This window comes from Hippocampus comes, unplaced genomic scaffold, assembly GCF_001891065.2.
Source record: "Hippocampus comes isolate QL1 unplaced genomic scaffold, H_comes_QL1_v1.1 scaffold17, whole genome shotgun sequence".
NCBI classification, from domain to species: Eukaryota; Metazoa; Chordata; class Actinopteri; order Syngnathiformes; family Syngnathidae; genus Hippocampus; species Hippocampus comes.
Window position 1 is genome coordinate 2865897 of NW_017805002.1, and position 15402 is coordinate 2881298.

The 15402-nt window shown below is 42.0% G+C and overlaps 1 protein-coding gene across 1 annotated transcript in view; it reads right to left on the reverse strand.

Annotated features, from left to right (window-relative positions):
- The window catches only part of LOC109508028 (neuron navigator 1-like), a 61389-nt gene that overhangs the window by 28344 nt on the left and 17643 nt on the right, over positions 1 to 15402 (reverse strand). The window contains 3 exon segments of the mRNA XM_019857827.1: positions 9480 to 9821; positions 10587 to 10689; positions 15325 to 15402. The exon segment at positions 15325 to 15402 is cut by the window's right edge and continues 630 nt beyond it. Of these exon segments, the coding sequence (XP_019713386.1) occupies positions 9480 to 9821; positions 10587 to 10689; positions 15325 to 15402 (523 nt within the window).

The following is a 15402-nucleotide window of genomic DNA, read 5'->3' on the forward strand; positions in this document are numbered from 1 at the left end:
AACCCAGTATAATTACACAGTTGGTTGTCAAGTTTCTGCTGGCCTGCTCTCAGAAATGTGCTACAGTGGAAAAAGGTAAACTATTAGGAAACTCTCAGGGTCGGTTTGCTTCGTTTCTGGTTGCCCACTAATTGCTATTTCTGGCTAAGAAGCCTAAAGTTAGCAAGGAACTGCCAGTAAACTCTCAGAGGATTAACCTTGACGCGTTGTCTCTGGTTTTAACATTTTATGTTTAAGATGGAAATGACAGTGTCGACTTGAACCACATTAATCATACTTCATTAGTGATAAGACATAGTAATGTTGAAGTAAAAGATTAAATGCAAGCAATCCTTAAAATTATTTTGAATAAATACTTTTTTGAGTATTCATTAGCTTTCTTTGGCAAAAACTGGCCAATTGAATACGCTAGCAAATATTTGGATTCAAATGTGGACAGATTTTCTCAATTTGTGTTGTTAGGAAAGACTAAATGACATTTAAAATGTAACACTGTCAGCATTTTCATGATTAGCTATGACTTTGTGAATCTAATTTTGGCTGAAAAAGAGATGGCAACCGAAAATAAGTTTTGATTTGAATGCTAGTGTTCGCATTTTCCGAGTTAACAATGAATCTTATAGGCTATCAATAAATGACAGCAATTAATACATTTGAGGAATTATTTTGGATACCAAAGTTCGTGTTACATTTTATTATATTGTTGCATATGTGCAAATTAAAAAAAAAAAAAATATATATATATAGCGCACGGACACACACACACACACACACACACACACACACACACAGTATATATTTTTTGTCTGTGGCACCACAAATCCCCCACATGACGCCATGCAGGAACTCCGGGGAGGTATGACTAGTATATAGTTTTGGAGCTCCCCCCTCTCATTAGCACTCTCTCTGCTGTGGAAAATGACCACTGCAGGAGGTGAAGACAATACACATCAGAGCAGCTAGAGTGAGTATACACTCAGTGAATGTTTCATCTGGGCCCACATGCACAAGTTTAATGAGATCCAGTAACAGTGAAAACAAATTCAAAGAGAAGAATGCTTCATTTTTGACATTGACATTTTGTATTTAATATTGTATTCATGTAATGGTTGCAGTTTGCAGACATGCTGGCATAACTGTCTCATTGATGTTCTTTGATAAGATTGTTGTGTCTGCCTCTGTAGTGCATCATCATCGTCTTCTTAAAAAAAAGGATTTTGCTCATATTTTTGTTTTTTCTCATGAACTGCATCATATTATTTAAAGAAAACTATTTTTTGTTTTTAGTCATATATATCTATATATCTATTTCTTTTTTTAAACGCTGATGGACATTCAACAAAAAACGGAGAGCAATCGGGGACATTAATCCTAGAAAACACGAGAAAAATCCAAAATATGAATAAAAAAAAAACTGAAATAATAATATGTGAAACAGAGAATGATGACTCCCGCATATGCATGGGGTCGACTGTAGTGTTAAGTCGTAATATCACAAATATCACAGACACATCTTAATTGTGCTCACACTGGGTCTTACTGCCCTACACTAAAATGTGAGTAGGCCTAATATTTTGTTGAGCATTTGAAATAATATGCAGGACGTGCATAGGATTTAAATAATATTAGAATTTTGGGTGACTTTATTATTGTGAAGAAAAAAGACAAAGAGGTTTTGCACTTAATGCTGGGTTCTTGTTCAGCCATTTTGTGCAGTCCTTGAATGGTAAGTTTTATGCAACAGAACTCTTTGCACTGGAAAATAAATGACAATCTGGAGTTATTTCATCGTTTGCTTCACACCCTTTGTTCTTGGGTTCGGATGGATGGCGGATCTTTTTTACATGCACTGAAAATGGTCTGGTCAAATATGAAATATATTAGGAAGTGTGTGGTCCTATGCAGTCCCCCAGTCGCCCTGATTCAATATCGTGGCCTCTACAGGATTTCTGTTGCCCATCCCTGATCTTTGGTATTACTATTCAAGCAGGAGGCATCATGTGTTTTAACTGAGCCTCCCACGTCTGCACTTCACACAGAAAGAAATGAGGTAGATCAGTCAGTAAATATTTGTATAATAACAACAAAAGACGGTCATGTTTCGTGTTGGGGTTACCAAGACAGTGGTTGAAAGCAAAGCTGGACTGGAAAAAAAAATTGCCTGTCGACTTCAGACCTAAAAGTCCCCTCCACCCTCGCCCGATTTCTAGCCACATTATGGCTAGTGCACATTTGAATTACGATGTTTCATGATCTATTTTTTTACCCCACCCAAATGGATGTGGCCTTTTCGGTCAGTGTTAACCCCGATGCGTCAATAGTGCCATGTCAGCATGAGAAAGAAGACTTGGCAAAAGGACTCAAAGCACGAAGCATTATAGGATGAACTCATCTCATGAGCCAGCACATCGTCTCACTTTTATTTTTTCTCCCTCAAAGCGCCGCAGTGAGTGATGCTTCATTATTTAAATAGCTGACAGAGCAACGTGGGTGGTTTTTTTTTTGTTTTGTTCTTTTTCTTGAGTCATTTATTTGCTGACCCTCTGCTGAGGGAACGCCACGTTGCCCTCAGATGTCTTTCAATCTGGCTTTGTGTGTAACGTGAAAACAATGATGTTAAAACTCTTTACGTATAGGATCCTCCAGGGCACAACAAATTCCAACAGACTGATTTGAGCGTCTGAATGTTTTAAAGTTATTATTTTCCATCCTCGATGATCCATTTGCATCAGCTCTGAATTCAACTTTGTTTTACTAGACTGACCTGGAATCCTACAAATTTGGTCAAATCAGATGACATTTGAACACAAGGCATTCCCCAATGCAGGTAAACGAAAAAATATTCTCTCATTGGACGTCATGGAGATTATCTGTCAAATTTTCACCATCATAAGTGCTGAACAGGAACCATTTGATGGTCAATTTTGGGTTTTTTTTTGTTTTTCTCAATAAACTGCTTTCATCAAAATACTGCAGGGATCAGGAATTTCAGAACTTTAGTCACTGGATTTGTGCTTGTCTCCCTGAATTTCCTATTTGACGGATTGCGGGGGGTGGCTCGCGTAATAAGTAAATGTATTTAATAAACATAAGTACACTTCTCCGCTTTTTCATGAGCTGAACTAAAAGAAGAGGGCCCTCTTATTATGGGCAGCCTAAGCCAAGCCTGTGTAATACTCATGCTTACTAATGAGCATATTTATATGCCGCACCTCTGAGGTGGATGGATTATCTCGGCAAAGGAAAGGTTCTCACTAAGACAGACTGAAATAGATTTATGGACAATATTTGAAAGAAATAAGCCATTTCTATTTATGGAACGTCTCAGATTGCTGGGTTCAGCCCATGAAAAAATGGGAGCAAATCAAAAGTGTTGCATTTAAATTTTTTGTTCGGCATGTTAACACGTAAATACATAACAACGGTCTTTACTTTAGGGAGGAAGGTGTCAAATGGAAATGAAAAAAATAATGACTGGTAAAAATGTCGTCGACCAAAACTTTGACAATGACTGACGACACAGAAACTTTGGAGCTTAATAATTTTGGTCTTTCGTACAAAATGCAGGTAGACACAAAATAGAGAAACAGAGGAAACCCAAAAAGAAAGAAAAGCCTAAATTATGTACTTCTAAATGATCTTGAGCAAAATAACGACCAAAGCCCTTGAAGGACTCACGTGTGATCAGAGCAGGGACACAATTGAGGTCAAAAGCATGTGAAGCTTCAACAGTCACGAGGCTCTAAAAAAAGGTCCGACCCGAGCCAGGAAAAGGGAAATTGAGTGCAGACTGCAGGGACCATAAATCCGGGATGGGATGACTGCAGCAAAACCCTTCATTAAGTCCAGAATGTCTTTCGTTGGTACGCATTTAGTTTCCACCAGCGAGGCCGTTTGGAGTGTCATACGATACGTGCCAAAGTGTTGAGCGCATGTACTCAGCCTTATCTCTGTTGCCATGGAGATGACATTGCCAGGGAAGCATCTTAAAGCAGTGCTTTTAAGCAAGAAGGAATAACATGCACTTAAAAAAAAGGAAGGAAAAATGCATGCCTCCAATAGTGGCAGCAGTCACTCTGGAAAGAGTATTTATACTCGTGCTGCTAGTGAAGTGCTGATGTTAACTGGGAGAAATGTATCGCGTTATGAGGAATTCTAGTAGATTCTAATTGTCACCTTGTGCGCAGTTTTGCCTCACTAGTAAGATTTAGTTGTCCTATTAAGCCAAAGTTGTCCCACTAGTGAAGACAAATAGCGCACTAGTACATGGACGTTAAGCTACCTGACGAGGATGTTTAATTTGCTTCAGCATTTATGCACTATTAATATTGAATACAGCCACCAACGGTTTTATGGAAACCCGACTGACCATATATTTGATATAAAGGATATCCATTTTAGGTCTGTACGAGTACTAGCAGGCCAAAAGTAGCACTCGTGCTGTAAAAAAAAAAAAAAAAAATACAAGTAAGACAGTTCTTCTCATGTCCCCTCGTCATCGTTACACTCAATTGTCTTACTAGCGAAGACTAAGGGCATACTAGTACATGGACCTTAGGCTGGATATCGAAGACATTGGATAAATGTCACTCTGTATCAGTTTACCCTGAGACCACACACACACACACACACACACACACACACACACACACACACACACACATACACACACACACAATTCAGCAGTTATCACAGTGACACACAAGGCAGCCCCATCAGTGGGTCAATGGAGGATGGTTGCCATGGCAGCATATCCAGAGCCTTGTTGGGGTCTGTTGCTTGCCGCACCAGTCTGCTTTGTGTTCACTGCATTGCTGCCACTATGCTGCGGTGTACTTAATGTATAGTACGCACAGGAGACACTGTCCAGACCTCCACATGTCCTATGTCACCTTCCTCAGTATTTCACTGTACGTTCATGGTGGATAGCTTCATGCTGCTTTTATTTACAGTACAAATGAGCCACACAACGCTATAGACTTAATGTTGGCTCAGGCAAGACTGTTGTTCAAAGTTTAAATAGAATGGTGTCCATTAGCAATGCATGGATGCCGACTTCCTAATACTGCTTTATTAAATTTTAATTCTTGCCTTATCTAATGTAAATGTCTTAAAAACAGAATTACTAGCAAAACACACACACACACACACACACACACACACACACACACACACACACACACACACACTTAAAACTTTTTTTGAAGGTTCTACATGGCCCATGACCCCATTAAACACATTTCTGTAAAATTCCTTATGATACAGTGTGGTACAGTACGTATGGTATGTTATAGTAAAGTATAGTCTGGCATGGTACGGTATGCTAATTGTTTGGAATAATATGGTTTGGTATGATCTGATACCAAATGGTCATTGTATGATTCAATATAGCGTGGTAATTGACAGAGATGAGCATTCCGTCGCTGGGATGGAACGGTCCTGCGAATAAAAACGGTGAGACAATGACGGAAGGGTACCTAGGTTGGGGACAGAGGACGGACCGGCAAAATACGATTAAGTGCCCATCTCTGGGAATTTGTATTACATGATTTGGTATGGCATACAGCCTGATAATTGTATGGTATGATGATGATGATGATGATGATGATGATATGTGCGGTGCTACCAGTAATTGCAAGGTATGGTGCGATACGGTATGTTTACTCTATGGTACTCTATGTATGTTATGATATAGTTTGGTATGTAAGTGTATGGCATGTTATATGATGATGCAATATTGGATGGCCATAGTTCGATATGATCGTCATTTTTTTTTAATATGGCATGGTACATTATGCTACAACAACAAAATGGTAATTGTATGATAGAGTATCAATAAAGTGTCGCCCAGTATAGTATAGATAGATGCTGCTGCTTTGCTCATGTAGCTGGATGAGATATACTGTAAGAGAGTAATGATGTATTGTATGACATGAGTGATACCGAAGTCGCAGTGATGATGCGGCGTACACATGCCTGTGCAATGTGGCTGATCAATATCCATTATACACATTATCGAGCTTGTTCTATTACAGTACAGCTTTGTACTGTCAATATTAGATATGTGCCACTTAAAGATTAGTTCAAGCCATTCAACATTATTATCAGACTTACATAGGTGATGACTAAGATCATCATATTGAAATTATTAAAGGCTAATCACAAGTGCCGAAGTAAGCCTCACTAAGGGATAGGGGGGTCTTACTGATGATTTCTAGCTTGTTGTCATGGTTACATTGGAGCAGCCTGATATATTTTCAAGAGCTGGTGCACGACGGTTCTCAATGAGTTTTGGAGTGTGTGCGTGTGTGTGTGTGTGTGTGTGTGTGTGTGTGTGTGTGTGTGTGTGTGTGTGTGTGTGTGTGTGAGTGTGAGTGTGGATGTACAGTAGGACTGAAAATGTAGCGTGGAATTTCTAAAGTGTGAGTAGAAAAGCAGATTTGTAATACAGAAAATAAATAGAAACCCATGGAGCTACAGACGAGAAACCCTTGCAAATTAGAGAGGTGAAAAGTAAAAACAGCAGCCACTATTTTCATACCTTGGCGTGTCTTTGGAGCCTACTATTTCCCCCACAAGTGATGCCTTTTACCAGCTGAGACTGGTATTTTCTTGACACATTGCGGGCAAAACGCGGTGATTATTTATTTTTTTTTGGACCGATTTTTTTTTTGGGGGGGGGGGGGCTGACCTTGGCGTTGGTCTCTGACATGCCAATTCCGTGATATGCGCGCATGGAACAACTTCCCCCAGGGCATTAAAAACCAGGCAGCAGCTGTTTCCATTGTCGTCTTGTACTCACAGTTACTGGTGGTCTGTCACCGACCTCATACATCAGACGACAATTCCAATCCCCATCTTAGTGTTGTGAGCAACAAAGAATGAGCCCTCGCACCTCTTCTTTTCATGGCGAACAAAATGACTTTGACATCCTTAATTTTTCAGGAACCCTGGCTATGATATTTTATCTTACAACATGCTGTGCTATAGAAGACAAGATGAGAAAAAGTGGCCGATTGAAGAGAATAAAAATCTCAAGACTCCCACTAATTACGGCTATTGTGTTCAAAATAAAGCCCTTTACACAATGCATTTGCAGTGAGCAATAGGCCGTCGTCTCACACATTTATTGTGTATGTGGTGAGGGGCGGTGACCACTAATGGCGAAAGGAGTGCTGCCTTAGCGGCAAGGTGGCCTCGAACTGACCTCTGACAAGCATCTTCAATAGGAGAGGAACTGGCAGTGATTCAGTGGTATTTTGGAGGACTTATTTACAGGTCACGGCATGATTCACTATCCAAGTTTGTTTAGTTTATAATGTGGGGGGGCGGAGTTGGTGAGGGTGGGGGCCCTGACAGACTGATAACAGACAGACTGGTGAAATTTAGTGATGGAAGCAATAACGGAAATGCGGATAAATTAACACGATGGACTGATTGACTGATGACAGTTTGATATGGCCTGTAATAACGATGGAGTGACGATAATGGATGATTATTTTTAATCATTTGTTTTTGTTTCTGTGCCGCTCCGTCGAAGTACAGCTTTACGTGAAATGGGTCCGTTGGGGCGGGAAAACAAGTTTGGGGCCCGGCTGTAAAAATTTCAATGACATCATCGTTGAATCCACTTTGACTGGACTTTCATCACATTATGTTTGACTACAGAAAATATTTAGTCTAGCAGCTAAGACTGCTTCCACTCTTGTGGTAAGACCTTTCACAAGACTTTGAAGCGTGTGCTTCTGAGAATTTGTAAGTTCTAGTGTTTGATAGACTTCTTCCACACCAATCTCATCCAAACATTCTTTTGTGGGCCTTGCTTTGTGCACTGAGAGAAGCACTGTTTTGTACACCATTTTCCAGAGTCCCGCTTGACCATATTTTGTCCAAGGCATCATCTGATCTTTATGACACTAGTGAGGATCTTCTGTCAAGGCCTTTGCACGTGGCGCCATACTGAAATCAAATGATGAGTGAAAATATTGCATCCTACTTATAAAAAGGAGGGCGTCTTCAGTGGTATGACATTTTTTAATAATATAAATTCTACATTGATGCGTTTGAGCATGTTCAATTTTCCACTTTCCAGCCATATAAAACCATCTTCATCTCTTTCCTTAATGCACTTTCCAGTAAGTCCTCCCTTCCAAACACTCAAGAGGCTGAGCTCAAATCCCATCCGCATGCCCAGCAACGATAAAAAGCTCCGAAACCACACCAGAGGACCGTCCTGATTTTCTTTCTCATCTCTTCTCAGAGTGTTGCTGTCGATCTTCATCCTTTTTAAATCCTCTCCTGTCAACTGTTCTTGACGCCCAAAATGATCAAAAACGACTCGTGTACCTCAAAAGATCTATTCTGGTCTGGTTGCATAACTGAGGGAAAACCTGGAGGGTTTTTAAGATTGCCTCCACGGTGGAAAAATAAAACCTCCCGTTGTGAGCACTTTGACAAAGGAGTGTTTTGATTTTCAAGAATAGTGATGGAAGCGGGTGGCCGGCCACCGCCTATTGAACAGAGCGGAATTGTTCAATATTTGCAAGAAGACACTGTCATATATGTCAATGTTGTTGAATTACTGCAAAAACAGGGCAGTGAGAATACGATTCCCTTGATATTACCTGCCGTTTGCTGCTTTTTAGTTTGCCTCAACTTCAACTGAACTCTGCTATAATCTGAACAATCCATTCATCCATCCATCCATTTCCGAATCCGCTTTCCTCACAAGGGTCGCGGGCGTGCTGGAGCCTATCCCAGCTGTCTTCCGACAGTAGGCGTGGTACACCCTAAACTGGTTGCCAGCCAATCGCAGGGCACACAGAGACGAACAACCATCCACGCTCACACTCACACCCAGGGACAATTGAGAGTGTTCCATTAACCTGCCACGCATGTTTTGGGAATGCTGGAGTACCCGGAGTAATCCACACTGGAAGGCCACAGCTGGAATCGAACCCCGCACCTCTTCATTGTGAGGCGGATGTGCTAACCAGTTGACCGCCGTGGTGCCTAACGAGAACATCAAAATACAAACTAGCATTTCGACCTCACAATGGGGTGGCCCAGTGGTCGATAGGCAATATAAGAGTCCGACAGCATGGAATGAGACCAGAATGGTGATGTAGGTTGGTAAGGAAAAAAAAAGGGTGGAGAGAAGACAAAATCCCAAACACACTGTAAAGCGGAGTTTTATTCAGTGATGAAAACAGCATCACCGATATTGCAAGTCTTATCACCCCCCCCCCCAGTCTTTTTTTTTATGAGGGAAATGTTGCAAGAGAACTTTGATATTATATGACTGTGTATTATTTTGGGATTACTGTACAGTTTGTGGCATAGCTGCAAATTGTAAAAAAGATCATTGCTGTGGTTGAAATGTGCCAATAGACACCAAAAAGGGCATTTGCAGTCACCACTGGAAACAAGGATGCCTGTTGCCACGGAAACAGCACATCCTATACATCCATGCTACTTACCCATTAGTGAGGTTGTCATCATCATCCGGGAGGTTCTTCCCCAGAAGGTCACTATCGCTCAAGCAGCCGGACTTGAGGTCTCCGTCGTCCAGAAGATCCACACGTGATGTCCCGCTCAGCCTACCCGAGCAGCGAGCCGGCATGGTTTGGGCGACGTACTGGGTGAGCGTCTTGGAACCCTGGTAACCCCCCGCCGCGGAGGACGGGGCGTCGCCCGCCTGGAGGCGAGGGCTGGCTTGCCCGTGACGCCAGGACAGCGGCGAGGAACGGTTGGACAGGCTGGACATACTGCGAGCATTGGTGTCATCACTGTCGTAGCCCACGTTGCTGCTGTCCGCACAGCTGTGGACACGCAATTGCAGAAGACACTGCATTAGGTACGCTTCCATTTCTGTTTTGGGGCATTTGACTTCAGATGGTCAACTTGAACTATGCATCCGGAGTGGAAAAATGCCGATTTCTCTGTGCTGTGTAAAGTGTTCTTCTTGTAAATGGGTCAAGGGGTTGAAAAGTAGTCTCAGCAAGAATGGGAACATCTTGTGTGAGTGCGCTATTCATGACATAACTATAGGCACTGAGTTACCTCAATAAATACTATGACGACGACGACCATTGGAGTATTTTTAGTCGTCCTTGTTGGATAATTTATCAGCAGAGGAATTGAACTGACCTGCTCCAGTTTGGAGAGAGGCATGCATCAATTTTCCATCATCAGAGTTAAAGGCTTTACTGTAGTATGGGAATGTTACTTTTTTTATTGCTTGTATACGTACAGTTGTGTCTGAATGGTATGAAATTAAACAACCAATGCCTTTTTTAAGAAAACAGTGGAGCAAATTCCGAAGATAACCAGCTCCCCCCGACACCGAGTGTCTCTGCCCATAAGATGATTAGTTGGCTGGGGTGAAGATTCAGAGCCACTTTCGAGCAGCAGCCAGAGTGCGTTGGACTACAACAGTCTGGAACACAATCATTCTTGGCACTATCCCAGAAGGAAGAGTGTTATGTTGTTGTTGCCACTTGATCTGAGGCTGTTTCATTACTTTTAATAAAGTGAAGTTCTGCTTCTACTTGTGTGACGGTTACTTTTGTTGGTGTTGTGCTCACCTGTGGCTTTGCTGAGAGCCCCGTAGACTCAACATGGTGTCTTCTAAATTCTGGCGAAGGTCGAGGACGTTTTGTACCGTGCGCTTCCTCTGCGACTCGGGATCTGTGAATCGATTTAAAAAAGCAAATACGATGCTCGGTAAGTTTTGTGAAAAGTAATACATTTAACCTCTTAGTACACTGGCTTATACTACTGGAGATGATTAAATTTCCTGATCATGGCTATCACATCGCAATGATAGCCGCATACGGCTCAAGGAAAGCGTGTTCCTTCTTAAGTGGATGACAACAGGGAAATTCCTGTAAATGAAAGATGCAACCGAAGTGCGACACAAAAAAAAAAAGAATTTGAGATTTGAAACGAGCACCTTGTAACAACTCGCATTCAATTTTCAAGAAGCAAAGAGTTAGATCAGAGAGATCTCAAGGAAGCACTTGACAGGAGCATTGATTTATGGTTTGAAAAAAAAAAAAGACAGAAGCGATGGCTTTTCTCCTGTACACACTGCAGATGTGCGGCGTATACAGAACGTAGGGAGGACGTAGTGAGGAATGCTGTTCGCTCAAATAAGTCGAACCAGTCCTGTGATTACTTTCCTGTTTGGTAGATGTGCCACATTAGGATCACAACCTAGTTTTGGGATGGTCACCAGGTCGGAAACTTACATCTACACCCCGCAAAATAAATAAATAAATAAACAAACAAATAAATACTTCTACTCTGCGGACAGCGGTTTCCTTAAAATGCCAGCAAGTTAAGTATGTGATCCCTTCTATCGTCGCAGGCAGCACCACTGACTCCATGCCCGTCTTCCTTTCTCTCGGCATAAGTCTTGGGGGATATTGCGACATTTGAGAAACTCTTGCATGGCCGATCACATATCATTACGATGAAATGTTAGGTCAACACACAGCCCCGCCATGCTGCCCTCTATTTCTAGTTTTTATGTGAGTGCCAATTTAACTGTCTCCCTTTTATGACCTGGAATCTGTGTCGATGCAACTTTTAAATTGTCTTTTAAAAAAAACTGTTCATTGATCATATCGCACAAACCTACGAAACGACAATGAAGCTACCAAAAAAACAAACAAACAAAAAACACACTTCCAACAGTTTCTCTGCAGTACAAACGCATTCATAATGTCCAATAGAACTTCCCATTCATCCTGCAATATCCAGACATTTAGCAGTTGCTATAAATAAAACAATGTAATTGGATCCAGGTAATAGAATTCCACACATACAGCGCTTTGCAAAAGTATTCACCCCCCACACTTTGTTTGACTCTTGAGCAGTGGTTCCTAACCTTGTTAGAGGTACTGAACCCAACCAGTTCATATGCACATTCATCGAACCCTTCATTAGAGAAAAATAGAAAGGTTTTTTTTTTTTGTTTTGTTTTGTTTAGAAATTCAACACAGGAAACGCATATATGAAACTGGAAAAAAACTAAATAAAATTTCAAGAAAGAAGTATAAGTTGTTTTTAATTGTGCACAAAATGAACCGTGCATGACGTACGATCACGACAGTCACACTTTGATTACTGAGCAAACTAAATTTCCCGCAGCAGTGATTGGACAAGTCATGTCATGTGATCACCTGCAGCCACTGATGGCCAGGCGGGCGTGTCACAACTAATTGACATGTTGAGTCGGGTGTGTCTTAACCTTCATGGCAGAGGCTCCGTCGAACCCCTGAGACTGATTCACCGAACCCCAAGGGTTCGATCGAACCCATGTTAAGAACCACTCCTCTAGAGAGTCTCTCTCTCTCTCTCTCTCTCTCTCTCTCTCTCTCTCTCTCTCTCTCTCTCTCTCTCTCTCTCTCTCTCTCTCTCTCTCTCTCCGCTGACGAGTTTCCTTGTGACTGCTGTTGGAAAACATCCCCACAGTATGTTTTACTGTGAGGATGGTGTTCTGAAGATGATGCACAGACAATGTTTTCCTTGATGGTCGAAAAGATCCATTTCACTCCTATCTGAAGAGAGTACTTTCCTCCATACCTTTCGGGAGTCTCTCATATGCCGTGTTTGCTCATTCAAAACATGTCTTCTTATTTTTAGCTGAAAGTAAAAAAAAAAGAATGGAATGGAATGCATAGCTTATTGTGGTCCTAATGGACAGATACTCCAGCCTCTGTTGTTGAACTCTGCATCTCCTCCAGTGTTTTGTTTTGTTTTTGTTTCATCTCTGTGCTGCCTCTCTGATTAATGTCCAACTGCCTGATCTGCAAATGTACTCACCAACCGTCTCTTGGCAGGTTTGTTGTGGTCCTGGATTATTTCCATTTGATGATGATGGACTTGATGGTGCTCTTGAGGATCATCCACAAATTTAGATTTTCTTTTTTTTTTTTTTTTTTTTTTTTTTAACCCAACCCTGACTCAAGGCTGACATTTCCTTGTTCTTCATAGCTGTGTTTGGTTAGCGGTGCCTCTTGCTTTTGTTTTACACACTTTGGGACCTTTCAGATAAGGTATGTGACAGCTCATGTAACACTTGCACACAAGAGGACTTCATTTCACCACTGATGTGCCTTTTGAAGGTAACTGGTTGCATCAGAGCTTATTACGTGATTCATAACAAAGGGGGTAAATAAATACAGCTTGCACATGTGTTAATTTTTTTTTTAATTAAAAAATATATTAAATTATGTTTCTTATTTCTCTTGGAAACAGACTATTTTGTGCAGGTCCATCAAATAAAATTCAAATTAGAGGCTGCGATGTAACAAAATAGGTTATAAAGCCAAGGGGGTGAATACTTTTGCAAGGCACTATACCTGTGATGTATGCTTCTTTATCAGCAACTAATATGCCTGATAGGCATGCAGATGGGTTAACGAAGCATGTGTAATATGTTTAATCAGCTCAAATGTATTCATTGCGATGTAACCGGGAACATGCGCTCATCAATACCACAACTAATGATTTTATTTACAGTACCATGTTATCCATGTATTTCATCCTCACTACCTGATATGCAGCAGGACATTCTTGCTGTTGCAAAGATAACACTATGACTGCAGTTTGCGGTGGTGTGGAACTACTCTGCATCATGCTGACCCGCAGTCGCTCGCTTCGATTAATGTCGCGAAATAAGGTCACTGGAATATTAGAGCAAGCTCTCAGGATGATGTCGTGCGGTTCATACAACCACAAGCAAATTGTTCAATTACCTCTCTGACAGCGTCAATCAAAACTGAGCATTAGGGGGGCCTGCAAAAGAACAAAAGATTTTCGGAATCCGTGATCAATCCCACTCTACTGATAAAAGTGACCTCTATCCACCAAAAGAGAAGACCCCATCATCTGTCTGCCATTTGCACACAGGGTGCTAACCATCTGTCAGCACACGAACACAGGAATGGAGCCAAGAGGAGGTGAAATGTGCGTCTGCGCCTCGAAAATCTATTCAATATGGCACACCGGTCTATGCATTTTTTTTTCTGGTTTGGGGAGCAGCAAACAGGAGGCTTTGACAGGAGAGATCAGGCTGCTGGTACTCATCATCACCGCTGCGCCCTCGGGTGCTTTTGTGTTTCCCCTCGCAATTATGTTGATCGGAAAACGCACGTTTGTCACACTCACAGTCACTCGCTGTGGGAGAGGAAGAACAATGCAGCACAGCACATGACCGCTATCGCTACCAATGAAAACGTCTCTCTGGAAAACAATTCATTTTATGAGGGAATGTGTGAGACGATTTTGTGATGCGAACAGAATTTGTCGAGGCTGTGCGGTGCGAGCAGGTGCCGAGTGGTGCCTGTTTGGGCGGGGAGCGGCCTATTGAGGATTCGTTAAGGCTCGCACGAGTGGGGCGGTGGTTTGAAGTATCTTCATCCTCCCATTCTTCCATTTTTCAATCTAGGAGCCTATTCCAGCTGACCTGAGGTCAAAGGCAGACAACATCCTTGACTGGTTGGCCGAGTTGATCCTGAGGGGGAATCAGCTAGGTGAACCACTCCACGACCACACTATCTATTAAATTTTCATGCCACTCAAGGTGAGCCTACGCCAGCTGACTTAGGGTGAGAGGTGGACTACCTCCTGAACAGGTTGGCAGAGTTGACTGTAAACGATTAGTACAGCTGGAGTCTATCCCAGCTGGCTTAGGTACAACCCGCCACTAGTCAATTGCAGAACCGCAGTGATCAGACTTAGCTCAGCTGCACAAAATTCAGCCATGTAAACCACTAAATTACTAGTGGCCAAAGCTCCCTCCATCCATTTTCGGCATTTTTTTCTGTTCAGGGTTGCGGGTGCACTAGAGTTTAACCAAGTTGAATCTAGGCATCTACATCTTGGACAAAACGTTAGCCAACTGCAGAAGTACAGAAATCAGATCAAACAAATCAATCCTGTAAATCACGACAAAAGTACGCGACAAATGATGAAAGCTCCCTCCGTCCTTTTTCTGTCGCTAATCATGCTCAGTGGGCAAGGTGGACCCATTTCAACTAACTGGGCAACTACACCTTGAACAAGTCCCTGATCAGGCACACAACTATGGTGATCAAAATCGATCAAAGTTGTACAACAGTCAGCTATGTGAACCACTACACTACCATCAACGGAAACAACCCCCATCCGTTTTCTACCACTTAGCCTGTCGCGTGTCAATTTGCAGAGTTTCTCTGGTCAAATCGATCCAAACAGCACAAAAGTTAGCAATGTGAAGCACTGCACTACCGAAGCACCCTAATATTTCCTTGAACCTGACCCTGCTTCACTCACCTAACATCTGGCTGAAGAGCAGCTGCTCCAGGTCACCCAGCACTGTCACCACAAGCTCGGGGTCCACCTTCAGGAAGG